This window comes from Phoenix dactylifera, unplaced genomic scaffold (assembly GCF_009389715.1).
Source record: "Phoenix dactylifera cultivar Barhee BC4 unplaced genomic scaffold, palm_55x_up_171113_PBpolish2nd_filt_p 001045F, whole genome shotgun sequence".
In the NCBI taxonomy this organism is placed as follows: domain Eukaryota; kingdom Viridiplantae; phylum Streptophyta; class Magnoliopsida; order Arecales; family Arecaceae; genus Phoenix; species Phoenix dactylifera.
Genome location: NW_024068397.1, coordinates 53,569 through 68,487, shown reverse-complemented (window position 1 = coordinate 68,487; position 14,919 = coordinate 53,569). Strand labels below are relative to the sequence as shown.

General features: G+C 32.4%; 1 protein-coding gene across 1 annotated transcript in view; it reads right to left on the bottom strand.

The window, feature by feature from the left end:
* Window positions 1-13,420, bottom strand: part of LOC103721108 (protein ROOT HAIR DEFECTIVE 3-like) — a 41,100-nt gene extending 27,680 nt beyond the window's left edge. The window contains 2 exon segments of the mRNA XM_008811165.3: window positions 8,709-9,076; window positions 13,216-13,420. Coding sequence (XP_008809387.3) covers window positions 8,709-8,856 — 148 coding nt within the window. The 5' untranslated portion in view covers window positions 8,857-9,076; window positions 13,216-13,420.
* Between the last annotated feature and the right edge of the window lie 1,499 nt (window positions 13,421-14,919).

Genomic DNA, 14,919 nt, shown 5'->3' with positions numbered 1-14,919 from the left:
GAAAATATTTGAAATTATTTGTGATCAAATATTAAAATAATATACTCTCAAAATATTTGACATTATTTATGATCTACTATTGGAATAATAGTACCAAAGGAAATAATATAAAGATTTACTTCTTCTCAAACAGCATTTATCAATGTTATCATTTTGAGTTGAACCATAGGGCATAGATCTTGAAAAGCAAGGTTTCAAATACAAACGACAGGTACCATGTTGAAAAAAGATTGAGTATTTATTTAGGGTGAGAACAAAAGTTGCAAGATATTATAAGAATGCAGTGGGTCTAAGTAAAACAAGGGGAAGAGAAAAGCTTTAGTTGCCTTTGTTATTTAGTGATAAATATGGAGGGAGAAGAACAATTGGATTCTTAAGGAATACCACAAAATGGTGGTCTTTTGGATACATTAAGGCTAGGGAATTTTGGCTTCACGAATTTGTTGCTCTCCGGAACAATTTGGTCTTTCGGGAGGAGGTCGTTAGGTCATTGCCCTAAACTATGAAATCTTAAAATTAATGGCACTTAGAGGCGACATATCACATTTATCTATTCTCTTTTTCATCATTTTGTCTTATACTAGTAAAAAATTGCTCTAGCTACTAAAATAAGCTACTCTTGACTGACCCTAAAATTTGAAAAAATAGAAGTATTCAATATTGTTAATCCATCTAGTTAAGATTCATCAAGATATCCATAAATGGATCGTTCCCTTCAAGTTGAAGAGACAATGTCATCATGTTTACCTTGAAGGTTAAAATAACGCCCTATTTTCTTGTTTCTTCCTCAATAGCTGGTTATCTGGTCCATCCTTACTAGTGCTGGTAACCTAGTTGGAATTTGCCTTAGAGATATGAAATAAATAAAAAAAAGCTAGTAGCAATAAATAAGTCATATATTTCCATCTTCTACATGTTATGATGAAATGAGACAAGATACAAGTTAATAAGTTATAATGTATCTTCTCAAGTAAAAGAAGGAACCTTGCACAAGCACAATGCTGTCAAGCATCCATTTTGTTGATTTGCTTTGACTATCTAGTAGAAGATTAAGAAATAGAAAATATCTTTTGTATAGAATATAATTGTGTCAAAATTATCAAAATAGTGTCAGCTCCACAAATTATAAAGATGAGAATCATGTTAACTAGATGATATTGATTCCAATCACCCAAACGGACATTAACTTCACCCGTAACTCATCTTTAAGTAGGTTATCGACAACAAAGCATTTATATCTTATTATACTAATGATCACAGTTTCTCATTTCCTTTCCTCTCCTGTGCTTTTCAGTAACAAAGCATCATGAAGCTAAAAACAGACCACCGAACCTCATGGGAATTTGGAAAAACAGAGACTGCTCGCATTCTTCAAAGTACTGTTGATCTACCAAGATGCTTTGTAAAATATTTAAATCACATAAAAGAAAATCTAACAATTATAATAAAATAGTGGTAAGAAAATATCTGGCCTGTGAGGTGTGAGAGGCACGCCAAAAGACGCACTGTCCTAATACCGTTGTTGCCTCCCCACGTGCAGGTATTGGCGGTCAGCGACGGCTCCAAGATACAACCCAAACGGCTCACAGCGGGCCTAATCTACAGTGCACGTCTGTAGTAGGCAGATTACCTAGTCTATATCGGTTGCCCAATAATATAGAAAATTGTAAAAGAGAGAATGGTGGTAGAGAGAAACAATGAGAGGAAGAAGAAGGATTTTTTATTGTATTTTTTGTTAGATACAAGGAATGGCTCTTTTATAGGCCTTTTGTCATCCAACCATAACGGTTGAATACTTATGGCCTCATTAAGGCCATAATGAAAGATAATGGGAAGTTTTGAAACTTCCAAATGGAATTTGAAAAACTTAAAGATTATAACAACTCTTTTTTAAAAAATTTGGGGGTTACAAATCTTTTTTATTTACACCTCTTTAAAACTTTTCAAAATTTATTCAAATTCCAACAGTCCCCCACAAGTTTCAAAACTTTATAAAATCATATACATATATATAGAGAGAAATTTGGGCAGCTTTATACTATGCAATGGGTGCAGGTGTCTTCCGGACTTGAACCTACACTTAGTGTTGACAGTTCTAACCTGAAGGATCATAGTGAACTAAGTCTTGAACTAGACCCTTTGGACCAGATTTTAACATGCCACACACATAGTATTGATATAGACTTGGTGCGGGTTAGCGCTATTTATGGCCATGCGCTGAATCTTGATTCTCATGAGAGTTATTAGAGAACAGCCCAATTCTCACGGTCGCGGCCTCACGACAACTCTCATTTAGGTGAGTTCTCCAAGAATACATGTGACCTGTATCCTGCAGGAGTATGCCTGCCTCGGGCTCATTCAGGGTAACACCCTTCCTAACGTCACATATCAAAGCACTATTGCCATAGGGATGAGCAGGAGACTCTCTCCTTAAAAGTAGTGCTGAAATGAGTCACGCAATATGGATTGTTTCTACCCATTGAACCTTCTTCATGGGATCTCCAATCATAAAGGTTGGGTTACCTCCCTAGGTGACTCCCTTATGGGCTTAAGCCCATCCCCCTCGACAAATCAATGACAGCTTTCTTAGAAAGAGCTTTGGTTAGCTGATCAGCTATATTTTTCTCAGACTTTACAAATTCCAAAGATACAATATTCTTATTCAATAGGCTTTTAACTGATTTGTACCTCACTTGCAAATGTCTATTCATTTTCTTATTAGTATGTGCCTGCCTTACTAACTCTATTACTGCCTTACTATCACAATGTATGAAAATGGCAGGCATGGGTTTATTAACTAAAGGCATGTCAAGCATCAAGTTCTTAATCCACTCAGCCTCAGAGCAAGTTGTATCTAAAGCTATAAGTTCTGACTCCATAGTACTCCGAGAGATAATAGTTTGTTTCTTAGATCCCCAAGATATTGCTGCTCCACCCAAAAGAAATACATACCCTGAAGTGGACTTTACATCCATATTGTCTGTTATCCAATTCGCATCACTATACCCTTCAACTACATTCGGAAATCCCTTATAACACAATGAGTATTCCATGGTTCCTCTAAGATATTTAAAGACTCTCTCTAAAGCAATCCAATGATCTTTGTTAGGATTATGAGTATATCTACTAAGTCTCCCAACAGCATATGCTATATCAGGCCTAGTTTTATTTGCTATGTATAACAATGATCCAATCATTTGTGAGTACTTCAGTTGAGATACTGGTTCACCATTATTTTTCTTCAAATGCACATTTAGATCATATGGTGTTGATATAGATTTGCAATCAAAATAATTAAACTTTTTTAACATCTTTTCTATTGTACTGGTTTGATTAAGAGTAATTTCATTAGGTGTTCTTTCCAACTTCATTCCTAAAATTACATAGGCTTCTCCTAAATCCTTCATGTCAAACTTTCTAGAAAGATAAGACTTAACATCATTTACTATCTCCAAATTTGTCCCAAATATTAATATATCATCAACATAAAGACATAAGATCACATGTTCTCCATTACTCTCTTTGTAGTAGACACATTTATCATATTCATTAATCTTAAAGTCATATTCTAAGATCACCTTATCAAACTTCTCATGCCATTGCTTAGGAGCTTGTTTTAAACCATACAAGGATTTAACTAACTTACAGACCTTATGTTCTTGACCTTTAACTACAATACCTTCAGGTTGCTCCATATATATCTCTTCATTTATGTCTCCATTTAGAAAGGCAGTCTTAACATCCATTTGATGAATCACTAGATTATGCACTGATGCTAAAGCAACTAATATTCTAATCGTAGTTATCCTAGATACAGGTGAATATGTATCAAAGTATTCTATTCCTTCCTTTTGTGTAAAACCTTTAGCTACTAGTCTAGCTTTGTACTTGTCTATGGTTCCATCAGGTTTTAACTTCTTCTTGAACACCCATTTACACCCAATAGCTTTATTTCCAGGAGGTAAATTAGTTAACTCCCAAGTGTTATTTTGAATAATAGACTCTATCTCACTTTGTATAGCTTCCTTCCAAAATGGAGCATCTAAAGAAGACATAGCTTCCTTATAGGTAGTAGGATCTCCTTCTGTTAAAAAGGTATAAAATTCGTCTCCAAAATTTTTCTCTATTCTAGACCTTTTACTCCTTCTTAACTCTAATTGTGTTTCTGGTTCCTTAGATGCACTTGTACTAGTGGAAGGTTTATCATTAGTAGATGATTTATCTATTACTTGGTGTGAAATTTTATTTTTATAAGGAAATATATCTTCAAAATAGGTAGCATCTCTAGATTCTATAACTGTGTTGTTTGAAATTTCACTAATCTCAGAGTTTATAACTAAGAATCTATTGGCACTACTATTTTGAGCATACCCTATAAAGACAGCATCTATAGTTTTAGGCCCTATTTTCTTTCGCTTAGGCTCAGGGATTGCTACTTTAGCTAAACACCCCCACACTTTCAAGATTTTAAGATTAGGTGTTCTTTTCTTCCAAATTTCGTAAGGGGTCTTATCATTATCTTTCACAGTTACTCTATTCAATATGAAACATGCAGTAAGAATTGCTTCTCCCCACAAATTCTCAGGTAGCCCAAAACTTATCAACATCGCATTAACCATATCCATTAAAGTTCTATTCTTTCTTTCAGCTACTCCATTAGATTGAGGAGAGTATGGCGGAGTTATTTCATGTACTATTCCATATTCCTCACAGAAGATGCTAAAATTAGTAAGGGTATACTCACCTCCTCTGTCGGATCTGAGTTTCTTAATCTTTCTTTCTAATTGATTCTCTACTTCGGTCTTATAAATCTTGAATTTATTAAACACCTCATCTTTAGTTTTTATTAAGTACACATAGCAAAATTTCGAACAATCGTCTATAAAAGTCACAAAATACTTATTTCCTGCTCTAGTAGGTGGTCTGTTCGAATCACATACATCACTATGTATGAGCTCTAAGAGTTGAGTGTTTCTTTCTACAGACTTATAAGGCCTTTTAAGTTGTTTGGCTTGTACACATACTTCACATTTATGCTTAAAGTTTAGATTGGATTTAGGGACTAAATCTAGATCCATCATTCTTTTAATTTTCTTTAAGTGTACATGTCCCAATCGTTCATGCCATACATTAGAAGATTCAACATTGAAAACACTTGAAGAGATAACTTTAACTTCTGAAAGTACATTTAATTTAAACAACCCCTCACTAATAAATCCTTTCCCAACAAATACATTATTTTTTGAAATTACAACTTTATTGGATTCCATAACAACCTTGTATCCTTGTTGGACTAAGGATGACCCACTAACTAAATTTCTTCTGATTTCTGGAACATGTCGCACTCCTTTCAAAGTTAAGATCTTTCCAGATGTCATCTTCAAATATATGTCTCCAACTCCAAGCACACGTGCAACAGAGTCATTACCTAATGTTACACTTCCTCCACTTGATTTCTGATAAGTTTTAAAATAACCATGATCAAAACAAATATGTACATTAGCTCCAGAATCTAACCATCAATCTTTATTTCCATAAGTAAAATTAATAGAAGAAGAACTAAAGTTATACCTAAAGGATGGCTCAGCTGAATTCTCTTGATCCATCAACATATAGACTTGAGCCTTTGGATCTCTTTGATAGTGATTTGACTTGGGCTTCGGCTTATACTCCTCAGTCTTCTTGAAGAAGCAATCTTTCGCCATGTGATTAGTTCTCCCACAAACAAAGCATAGCCTTTTCTCACTTCCTTTGCCCTTGAATGTTTTATTATTATTATTATTACGGTATTGGAAGTTTTGGTTTTGGTTAGAACGATTGTGGAACCTATTATTTTTCTTGAAGTTCTTACCCCTATGTTGGAAATTATTTCTCTTGTAAAAATTCTTAGTATTATTTTCAACTAGGTTCACCTTAGGAGTCTTTTCATCCTCTTTCTTAGTATTGGCTCTATGTTTTTCCTCAACTCTAAGAGAGTTTATGACTTGGGTTAAGGTTAACTCTCCTTGTTTATGCCTAAGGGTCCTAGCAAAATCATTCCAAGATGATGGCAACTTATCTATAAGACATGAGACTTTAAAATCTTCACTAAATTTGGTTCCCTTTTTCTCAACTCCTCTCAGAAGTTCTTGATACTCATGAATTTGATCTCCCACTAGTTTATTGTCTACCATTTTATAACTATTAAAATTTGAGACAGTAAACCGATCAATGCCAGCATCTATCATCCCATATTCAGCCTCTAAAGCATCCCAAAGTTCTTTTGCACTTGAGGTAGTGGCATGATACATATCATAAAGGTGGTCAGACAAAGCACTAAGTATTCTATTATAGCAGTGGTACTCTACTTGCTCATTAGTCATTTGTGAAGGTAACTCTTGATTAGACCGTGGTTCCTCTATTGCAGATACAAGTCCTAACACAGTCAACCAATATTTAAGTTGTCTTTGCCACCTATGAAAATTTTGTCCACTAAATTTTTCAGGCTTAATACTATTAGCTTCTTCCATATTTGCCATTCTAAATTTTAAACTCTAAGTTTTTAAAGTTTAAAAAGGGCAGTAGAGTATTCAACTGTGAGAAAAAATAATAACAATAATGTCACTAATGAATAAATTTAAACAAGATGTTCCTAAGAGTATCTCTTAATAATATACTATGTAACAATAACTTTACTAATAATTGTAAAGGAAAACAACCCTAATGTCACCAATTAGATTTAATACTTATATCTTCACCAAAACTTTTTTTTTTTTTTTAATCAGAACAGTAAACTTTTTTTTTGTATATATTAAATAGTAAACTGTTTTTTTTTAAAAGCAGTAAACTATTTTCTTAATTAAAAACAGTAAACTATTTTTTATATTAAAACAATAAACTGTTTTTTTTAATTAAAAGAGTAAACTGTTTTTTTTTTAACAGTAAATTGTTTTCTTTGATTAAACAGTAAACTATTTTTTTTCTATTAAACAGTAAACTGTTTTTTTTATTTAAAACAGTAAACTGTTTTTTTTTTAATTAAACAGTAAACTGTTTTTTGTTGAAACAGTAAACTGTTTTTTTTTTTTTAACAGTAAATTGTTTCCTTTGATTAAACAGTAAACTGTTTTTTTTTTATTAAACAGTAAACTGTTTTTTTTTATTAAAACAGTAAACTGTTTTTTTAATTAAACAGTAAACTGTTTTTTGTTGAAACAGTAAACTGTTTTTTTTTTAACAGTAAATTGTTTTCTTTGATTAATTAGTAAACTGTTTTTTTTGATTAAACAGTAAACTGTTTTTTTTTTATTAAACAGTAAACTGTTTTTTTTTAATTAAAACAGTAAACTTTTTTTTTTTGATTAAACAGTAAACTGTTTTTTGTTAAAACAGTAAACTGTTTTTTTATTAAAACAGTAAACTGTTTTTTTTTTATTAAAACAGTAATCTATTTTCTTGATCAAAACAGTAAACTTTTTTTTTATTAAAACAGTAAAACAGTAAACTGATTTTTTTTAATTAAACAGTAAACTGTTTTTTTTTATTAAGCAGTAAACTGTTTTTTTTTATTAAACAGTTTAATATTAAAATTGAGAATCTAAAGCTAAACTATATATATATTATTATTTAAAGTGTATTCAGCAATGATTTCTATCAAAGATGAACAAAAACAGTGTTCAACTATGCATCTTGCAGAATATATAAACATATAGATGAAACAATATAACAACGGTTTTAGAATGTTGATCTACCAAGATGCTTTGTAAAATATTTAAATCACATAAAAGAAAATCTAACAATTATAATAAAATAGTGGTAAGAAAATATCTGGCCTGTGAGGTGTGAGAGGCACGCCAAAAGACGCACTGTCCTAATACCGTTGTTGCCTCCCCACGTGCAGGTATTGGCGGTCAGCGACGGCTCCAAGATACAACCCAAACGGCTCACAGCGGGCCTAATCTACAGTGCACGTCTGTAGTAGGCAGATTACCTAGTCTATATCGGTTGCCCAATAATATAGAAAATTGTAAAAGAGAGAATGGTGGTAGAGAGAAACAATGAGAGGAAGAAGAAGGATTTTTTATTGTATTTTTTGTTAGATACAAGGAATGGCTCTTTTATAGGCCTTTTGTCATCCAACCATAACGGTTGAATACTTATGGCCTCATTAAGGCCATAATGAAAGATAATGGGAAGTTTTGAAACTTCCAAATGGAATTTGAAAAACTTAAAGATTATAACAACTCTTTTTTAAAAAATTTGGGGGTTACAAATCTTTTTTATTTACATCTCTTTAAAACTTTTCAAAATTTATTCAAATTCCAACAAGTACATCACATTATCTACTATGTTCTCTATTCTTCTTAATTAACGAAAGATGGGGCATTTATCTTTTTAATGACCCAAGTGCTTCTAAAAAGAAATCAGCATACAGATGCAAATGTGCCATTCAGCATTAAATGCCAAGATTCTGTTCAAGAATCAGGCAATCAGCATTGTTAGCTATATGATCAACTCCACATACCACCACTACAGATACCCCGTTCAAAAAATAAGAGAGAAAAAAAGCAATTTTTACTACACAAGAGACAATTTTTAGTCAAATTTAATGCATTACTTTAGATTTGAACAAAGAATACATCTCAGAGGAATTGAAATCCGGAGACTGATCATTCTTTGACGAAAAAGTCAGGAGAAAATACGCAAGAGAAGCGAACAGAGTGGCTCACCGCTGCTCTGCGGGCCCACGATGGAGACGACGGCGTAGGAGAGGCCTAACTTGGAGAGCTTCACAGCCTTGACGAACTGCTCCAGGCCTTCCACGTTGAAGGTCCCGTCACTGTGGATCAGCTGCGTCGTACAGACCTCGTCCCCCATCTCCAATACGAAGAAAACAGCCACGGACAAGAGGGGAGGAGAGTGCGACGGAAGCTCCGGTCGATTTCTTCTAGGGTTTTGGAGGGGAGAGGAGAAGCTCGAGGGGAGGGACGAGTCGAACTCGGAGGAAGAGAGCTTCGGTGGCCGGAGTCCAGAAGGAGTCTACGTTTCTCCGTCTGTACACAGTGGCGATATTTGGATGTCTGGTTTTTTATATGATCTGCACATCAACCAACTCTGACATGAATGCGGGAAAATTTTGAAAAAGATTGAGATGCTTAATTTTTTTTATTTTTTTCAACTAGTTATAACACATGGCCACTAAATTTTTTAGATTTAAAATAATTTAATTAAAATCTAAATTCTAAAATGAATTAAAACTAATTGATTCATAATTATTTTTTTCTCATATATTATATTACAATTTCATTTCTTGGTATCCAAAGTGTCCGGCCTGCACCTCTCTCCATAGTTCTTAAAAGTCTACCCTCCAAATATAGGAGGATGTCTTTTTAAACAAATTTGGAATTCTTTTCTTGCCAAATTGGATTTTCTCTTAAAGCATGTTTCAAAGGTTAGCATGGACAAGTTCTCTTTTGAAAGTTCCAAGAGTTCATACATACTAAGGTATCCTTTTCAAAAGTTTTCAAATTCTTTTCTTACTGGATACTTCAAAAGTTAACATAAGTGAGCTCTTGAATGCAGTCTTTAAACCTCCTTTTCTTATCATCAAAATTTTAGATCCGAATCTCTCTTCTATGAAAGTCTAGTGTAATTTGAATCTACCATGAGAAAAATGTAATAAATCAACTAATATGATTATGCTTAGTTTCGAAATTAGGGTTATAGAGTTATTTTGGAACCATAGGAGATTTAGCCAATTTTATGTAGTTTAAATATTGAGAATTAAAATTTTATATTTTAAAATTTTAAATTCAATTAAATTTAAACATCACAATGACAATCATCTAGACTAATCCTAAAATTTAAATACATTTATTAAATTAAATAAAAAATTTAAATATATTTTCTAAATGAAATTAAATTATTAATTTAATTAAAATATATAAAAATTAAATTTCTTAATCTTTCACTTTCAAAAATAACCCTAATCGTGTCTCTATTAAAAATTTGAACAAATATTTCTTTGGTAAAAATCTTAAAACATGCTAGACTTATATAAAAGGAATTTTATCTCATTAAACCAAAAAAAAAAAGGGCAGAGATATTTGGGTTCTAAAGTATCTGTCCTGCACCTCTCTTGATAGTGCTTTGAGTCTACACTGCAAATACATTAAGACATCTTTTTAAAAAGTTTTGAAATTCTTTTCTTACCAAATTGGATTTTCTCTTAAAGAATGTTTCAAAAGTTAGCATGGGCTAGTTCCCTTTTGAAAGTTCTGAGAGTTTATACATACTAAGATAACCTTTTCAAAAGTTTTCAAATTCTTTTCTTATAGGGTACTTCAAAAGTTTACATAAGTGAGCTGTTGAATACAGTCTTTAAACCTTCTTTCCTTATCCTCGAAATTTTAGATCTGAATCTCTCTTCTATAAAAGTCTAGTGCAATTGAAATCTACTTTGAGAGAAATGTAATTATAATTATTATTAAAAAAAATTAATTTTTTAAATCGACTAATCTGATTGTGATTATTTTGGACTAGGGTTATAGAGTTATTTTTGGAATTGTAAGATTAGGAGATTTAGCCATTTTTATGTAGTTTAAATATTAAGAATTAAAATTTTATATTTTTTTAAAGTTTAAACTTAATTAAAACTTGATTAGGAGATTAGCAGATTTACTACCATTATTGAAACTTGATTGACGCGATTCAAGATGTATTGCTAACTCAATGATAGTTATAATAAAAATCATTTCACCTGGGATATGTATAACTAGTTAATGCATGCTTACATTTGTGAATCAATCAATTAATAATCTATAGTTTAGGCTAGCATAAACCATATATTTGCAATAAAGTGGTAGATGTAGTTGTAGAAAATCAAGAGTAAAACATAGAAAATTAAGTAAAATTTTAATAAAATCAAACTTGTCCATAAAGAGTATTGCCAAAGCCGGTATGTTAATAACAAAGCTCAAATTGTACAATTATTTGGCCATGAGACAATGTGGCTCAACAAACAAAATATTAATGGAGCAAATACCAACGATACTAAAAAGAAAAATATGACCTATACAAGAAAATTTATGTTAGCCCATCTATAATCTACCAGTGGAGGTTGTATATCAGCATAATATTAATATCTCACCGGTAAAGATTATATAGTGGCACATCAATACTTTGCTAGTTGAGAATTATATATTGGTACTTTGACTATTCCTAAATTCATTACTCTAGCCAAAGCCATAGGGTATAAGCATGGTCATAATTAAATAGGTTATTGAGTTGAATTACGATATTTTTCAAATTATGCTTGTAGATATGAATATAAATTTCAGCATAATATTTGAAATTATATTTATGAATATGAACTGAGTATTTGAGAAATTATGGAAATTCTTATTTGCCTATATAGATATATTAAATTTGCTTATATACATAGTATAAATAAGAAAACTTATTAATTTATGAAAATCAAGAGTAAGAAGGTCCTATCTTTCGACCCTAAGGCATAAATATCATCGTGATTTGTAATATTTTTTTTTTATTGCCGTCCTTTTTGTTTTCTCCTTAATCCAAGTATGGCTTGAGCGCACGGTCACGGATGAGTTCCTATGCTTGTATGGGTGTTTGGACCAGATAACCAACATTTTTCATGGGGTATTATGACTTGGGTTTTGGCATAGCATGTTTCATTTGGCTATTGTATGGCCTAGGATTCTACAAAAGGACCAATGAAGGATTAGGAATAGGAACGGCTCCCACACCCACCTCTTTTAATTAAAAAATAGGGGAGCATGGCCAACTTAAGACTACTTATAACTAAAGCATTTCTCAAGGTTTTTAACTAAATAACCTCCTCCCAAATGGAGGAGTGCAACCATAGGTTGCAACCCAATTCACTTACAATGTAACAACAATTATTCATAGAAGATCGAGCATTATTTTTTAATTTGGTTAACAAGAAGAAGTCCTAGTTCTTGTGGCTTTATATCCAAGAGTAAGCTTTTAGGGCGTGGTTGTTATATATATATTTGTTGATTTCTTTTTTGATTGAGTGAAAGGCACAACGTTAGTCTATGTAAATTACAGCTGCAGCAACTCAAAAAGCTGAGAGTGTAGAGTTACATGGCATCTCCAATATAGTTGTAGTCATGTTGATTGTGCTGACAATAAATATAGTAAGCAAGGAAATAGATACCATCAATCCAAGAGATAAATGTTATAAAGTCTCCCTCTAACCAAATGTGCTTGAAATTAAAGATAACAGACTTTAAAAAGTAGTGAACAAGTAATTTAGTTTCAATATTTCAATATAAACGTATGAGAAATAAGGATAGAGAGATTTGCACACCTGAGAAAAGAATCAAAAGTCTAGACACCATGTGCATGAACATTCTTTAATAACAAGCATAGTTTGGCATACCACATACACATGGAAGGCTTCTTACTAATAGAAATGCCAATGGACTGGCTCACCCTGAACAACCCAAAGATCTAACTCGGAAAAAGCTAAGCTTGGGCTCATGTTTTAGAGCCTAGGGTTAGGCTCGGAGCTTACAAATTAAGGTAATAGTTTTCGGTTAATATGGGCCTAGCCTGAAAGCATATCAAGCACATTAAGATTTTCTTTTGCACATTGGCAACCTACATAGAGGGGAGGGAGGGGTTGGAGGAGGAAGATGTTCCTTGTAGAACTAAATTATCCAAGTTGGCTTGTTCCTTGTAGAAAATCTTATCATTTTAAATCTTACAAGTCTCCAAGAAAATCCAGAAAAATCTTTTGAGTAAACAACAGTGTCAAAACTAGCGTTATGATGCCAATATTGTGGATGATGCTAGAAGTGGTGCACACAAAACTAGGATTACCGCACAACTACCAAGACTAGTGAATAGAAGTTAAGATTAATGGGTTTGAAGATAAACTATATAACATTATTCACATTAAAATCAGTTTGGGTCAACCAATTAAGTAATGGATTGGTCGATTAAGTAATTAGTTAATTGAATGACTAAGGTTTGGGTTAAAACTTTTATAGGTAATGTGTGAGCTTGGAAAAAATAAAGTTGGCCACTAAAGTCATTCATCCACCACCTCGAGGTTTCTTTCCAATAAAATTAACCACCAACAGGTAGTTTTTTTCATGGAGAAAACTAACGAAAGGAAAGTTATTTCCAGTAATAACCACCATCTCCTTCTTCCATAATAGCATGAAAATAATTTCAATTGCTTACCTTCAACACATTTGATACTACTGCAGTTGCCTTCCACCTTATAATCCTATAGAGAGCTTGGTAGGATGGTTCCAGCCTACAATACTAGGATTCGAAACCTTTCTTGACATGAAGGATCTTTTAATCATCAATAAACACCACTTTAATTCTGCTCGAAGAGGGAAGGTTTGATTTGCTCCTACAAGGGACCTTGAGTAACCATAGAGCAAAGGTTCGATTTGCTTTTACATAAAGGTTGAGTGACCCTCAAATATAGAGGGATCATAGAGTTAGAGGTCTCGTGTGCAAGAAGTTCAAGTAACTTGTGAAGTTGGTGTTAGCATCTTTCTATCATCAAGGAAGCAACTCGAGTTTCGCCTACAAGCAAATGAGTTAACTTACTACTCTTTCTATAATGAGATTCGAGTGACAGAATTATTCGTTATTGAAGTGACAAAGTCAAGTTATTCCTCTCCTTCTTTTCATGATTAATTCTTTCATTGACCTATATATGTTGCATTGCAATCATTGTTACTAAAATTCATTTATTATTTCCCCCATCAGTCTCTTTTTATTTTCTTTATAATAGTCGGTCGGCAAATTTTAATTTTTATTACTCAAGGCATGAAAAGAATCTAAATATCTCTGCTTGATCTAATCCATGATTAATCACAAAGAGAAAATTTAAAAATTTATAAACATTTTCTCATGACTTCATTGGTGAAGCTGAGTGATCGTTTAAAATGTTAATTAAAAATAAGAAAACATTTTAGACACCATTGCTGGGGAACCAAATGATTAGCTTGTGTGCCTTCTAATATTAACTAGGTGAACATCTTCAAATTTGCTCGAGAAGGGCAATTGATTGGATGGAAAAACACCTAACGGCCGAAATATTGATTTTATTTTCTAATTTCGAATGGCCAAATGTAACTTTATCAAGAAAGACTAATGAGTTCCGATCTGTATTGACCGAGATTAATGGGCATGATTGACTTTATACATTAAATCACGGGCCAACCATCCATTGCTAGGCTAGGTATCTAAAGCATATGCATCAAGAATTAAGAGTATTTAGTTCACAATTACTCATTCTTATAAAATAGACAAGAAAAGCAAGGAACTAGAGAAAGGAAAAAACAAGATCGGTAAACTAGTGACTCGGACTCGATTTGCTCCCTACTAATTTCTTTTGAGGCAAATGAGTCAATTCGACAGCTCGGGCAAGTCATCTATTTTATACACAGTAGAAATGGTTGATGGATCTAAATATTCAAAATTTTAATTTGAACTCAATATGCTTAAATCTTCTAAGAATAATAAAGAATATATAGATATTATAGACATAAACTTGACAACCAAATGCAGTAGGAGATAATATTACCATAATGGTCCAACATTCCATCAATTAACCATGCCCAAATCATTTATTCTAGAAATATGTAGGACTCATCTTGTTTGCGGGAAAAGAGAGGAAAAAAGTATGGTCAAGGGAAAAACAAAGAAACACTTCTTTTTTGGTTGAAGTTTTCAAAGCAGAGAGATGTGAAAGTAGCATTCCCATAAAAATAAGATTTCTATGTTTTATGGCAAAGAAGAACCCATAAGGGATATGGAAAAGCTACTTTTCCACTGGTTGAAAATTTAGATTTTTTTTTCAAAATTATCCTTAAGACATCAAAATTTATTGATAAGATTTTTTCTTTTATTAAAGGTATAATAGAT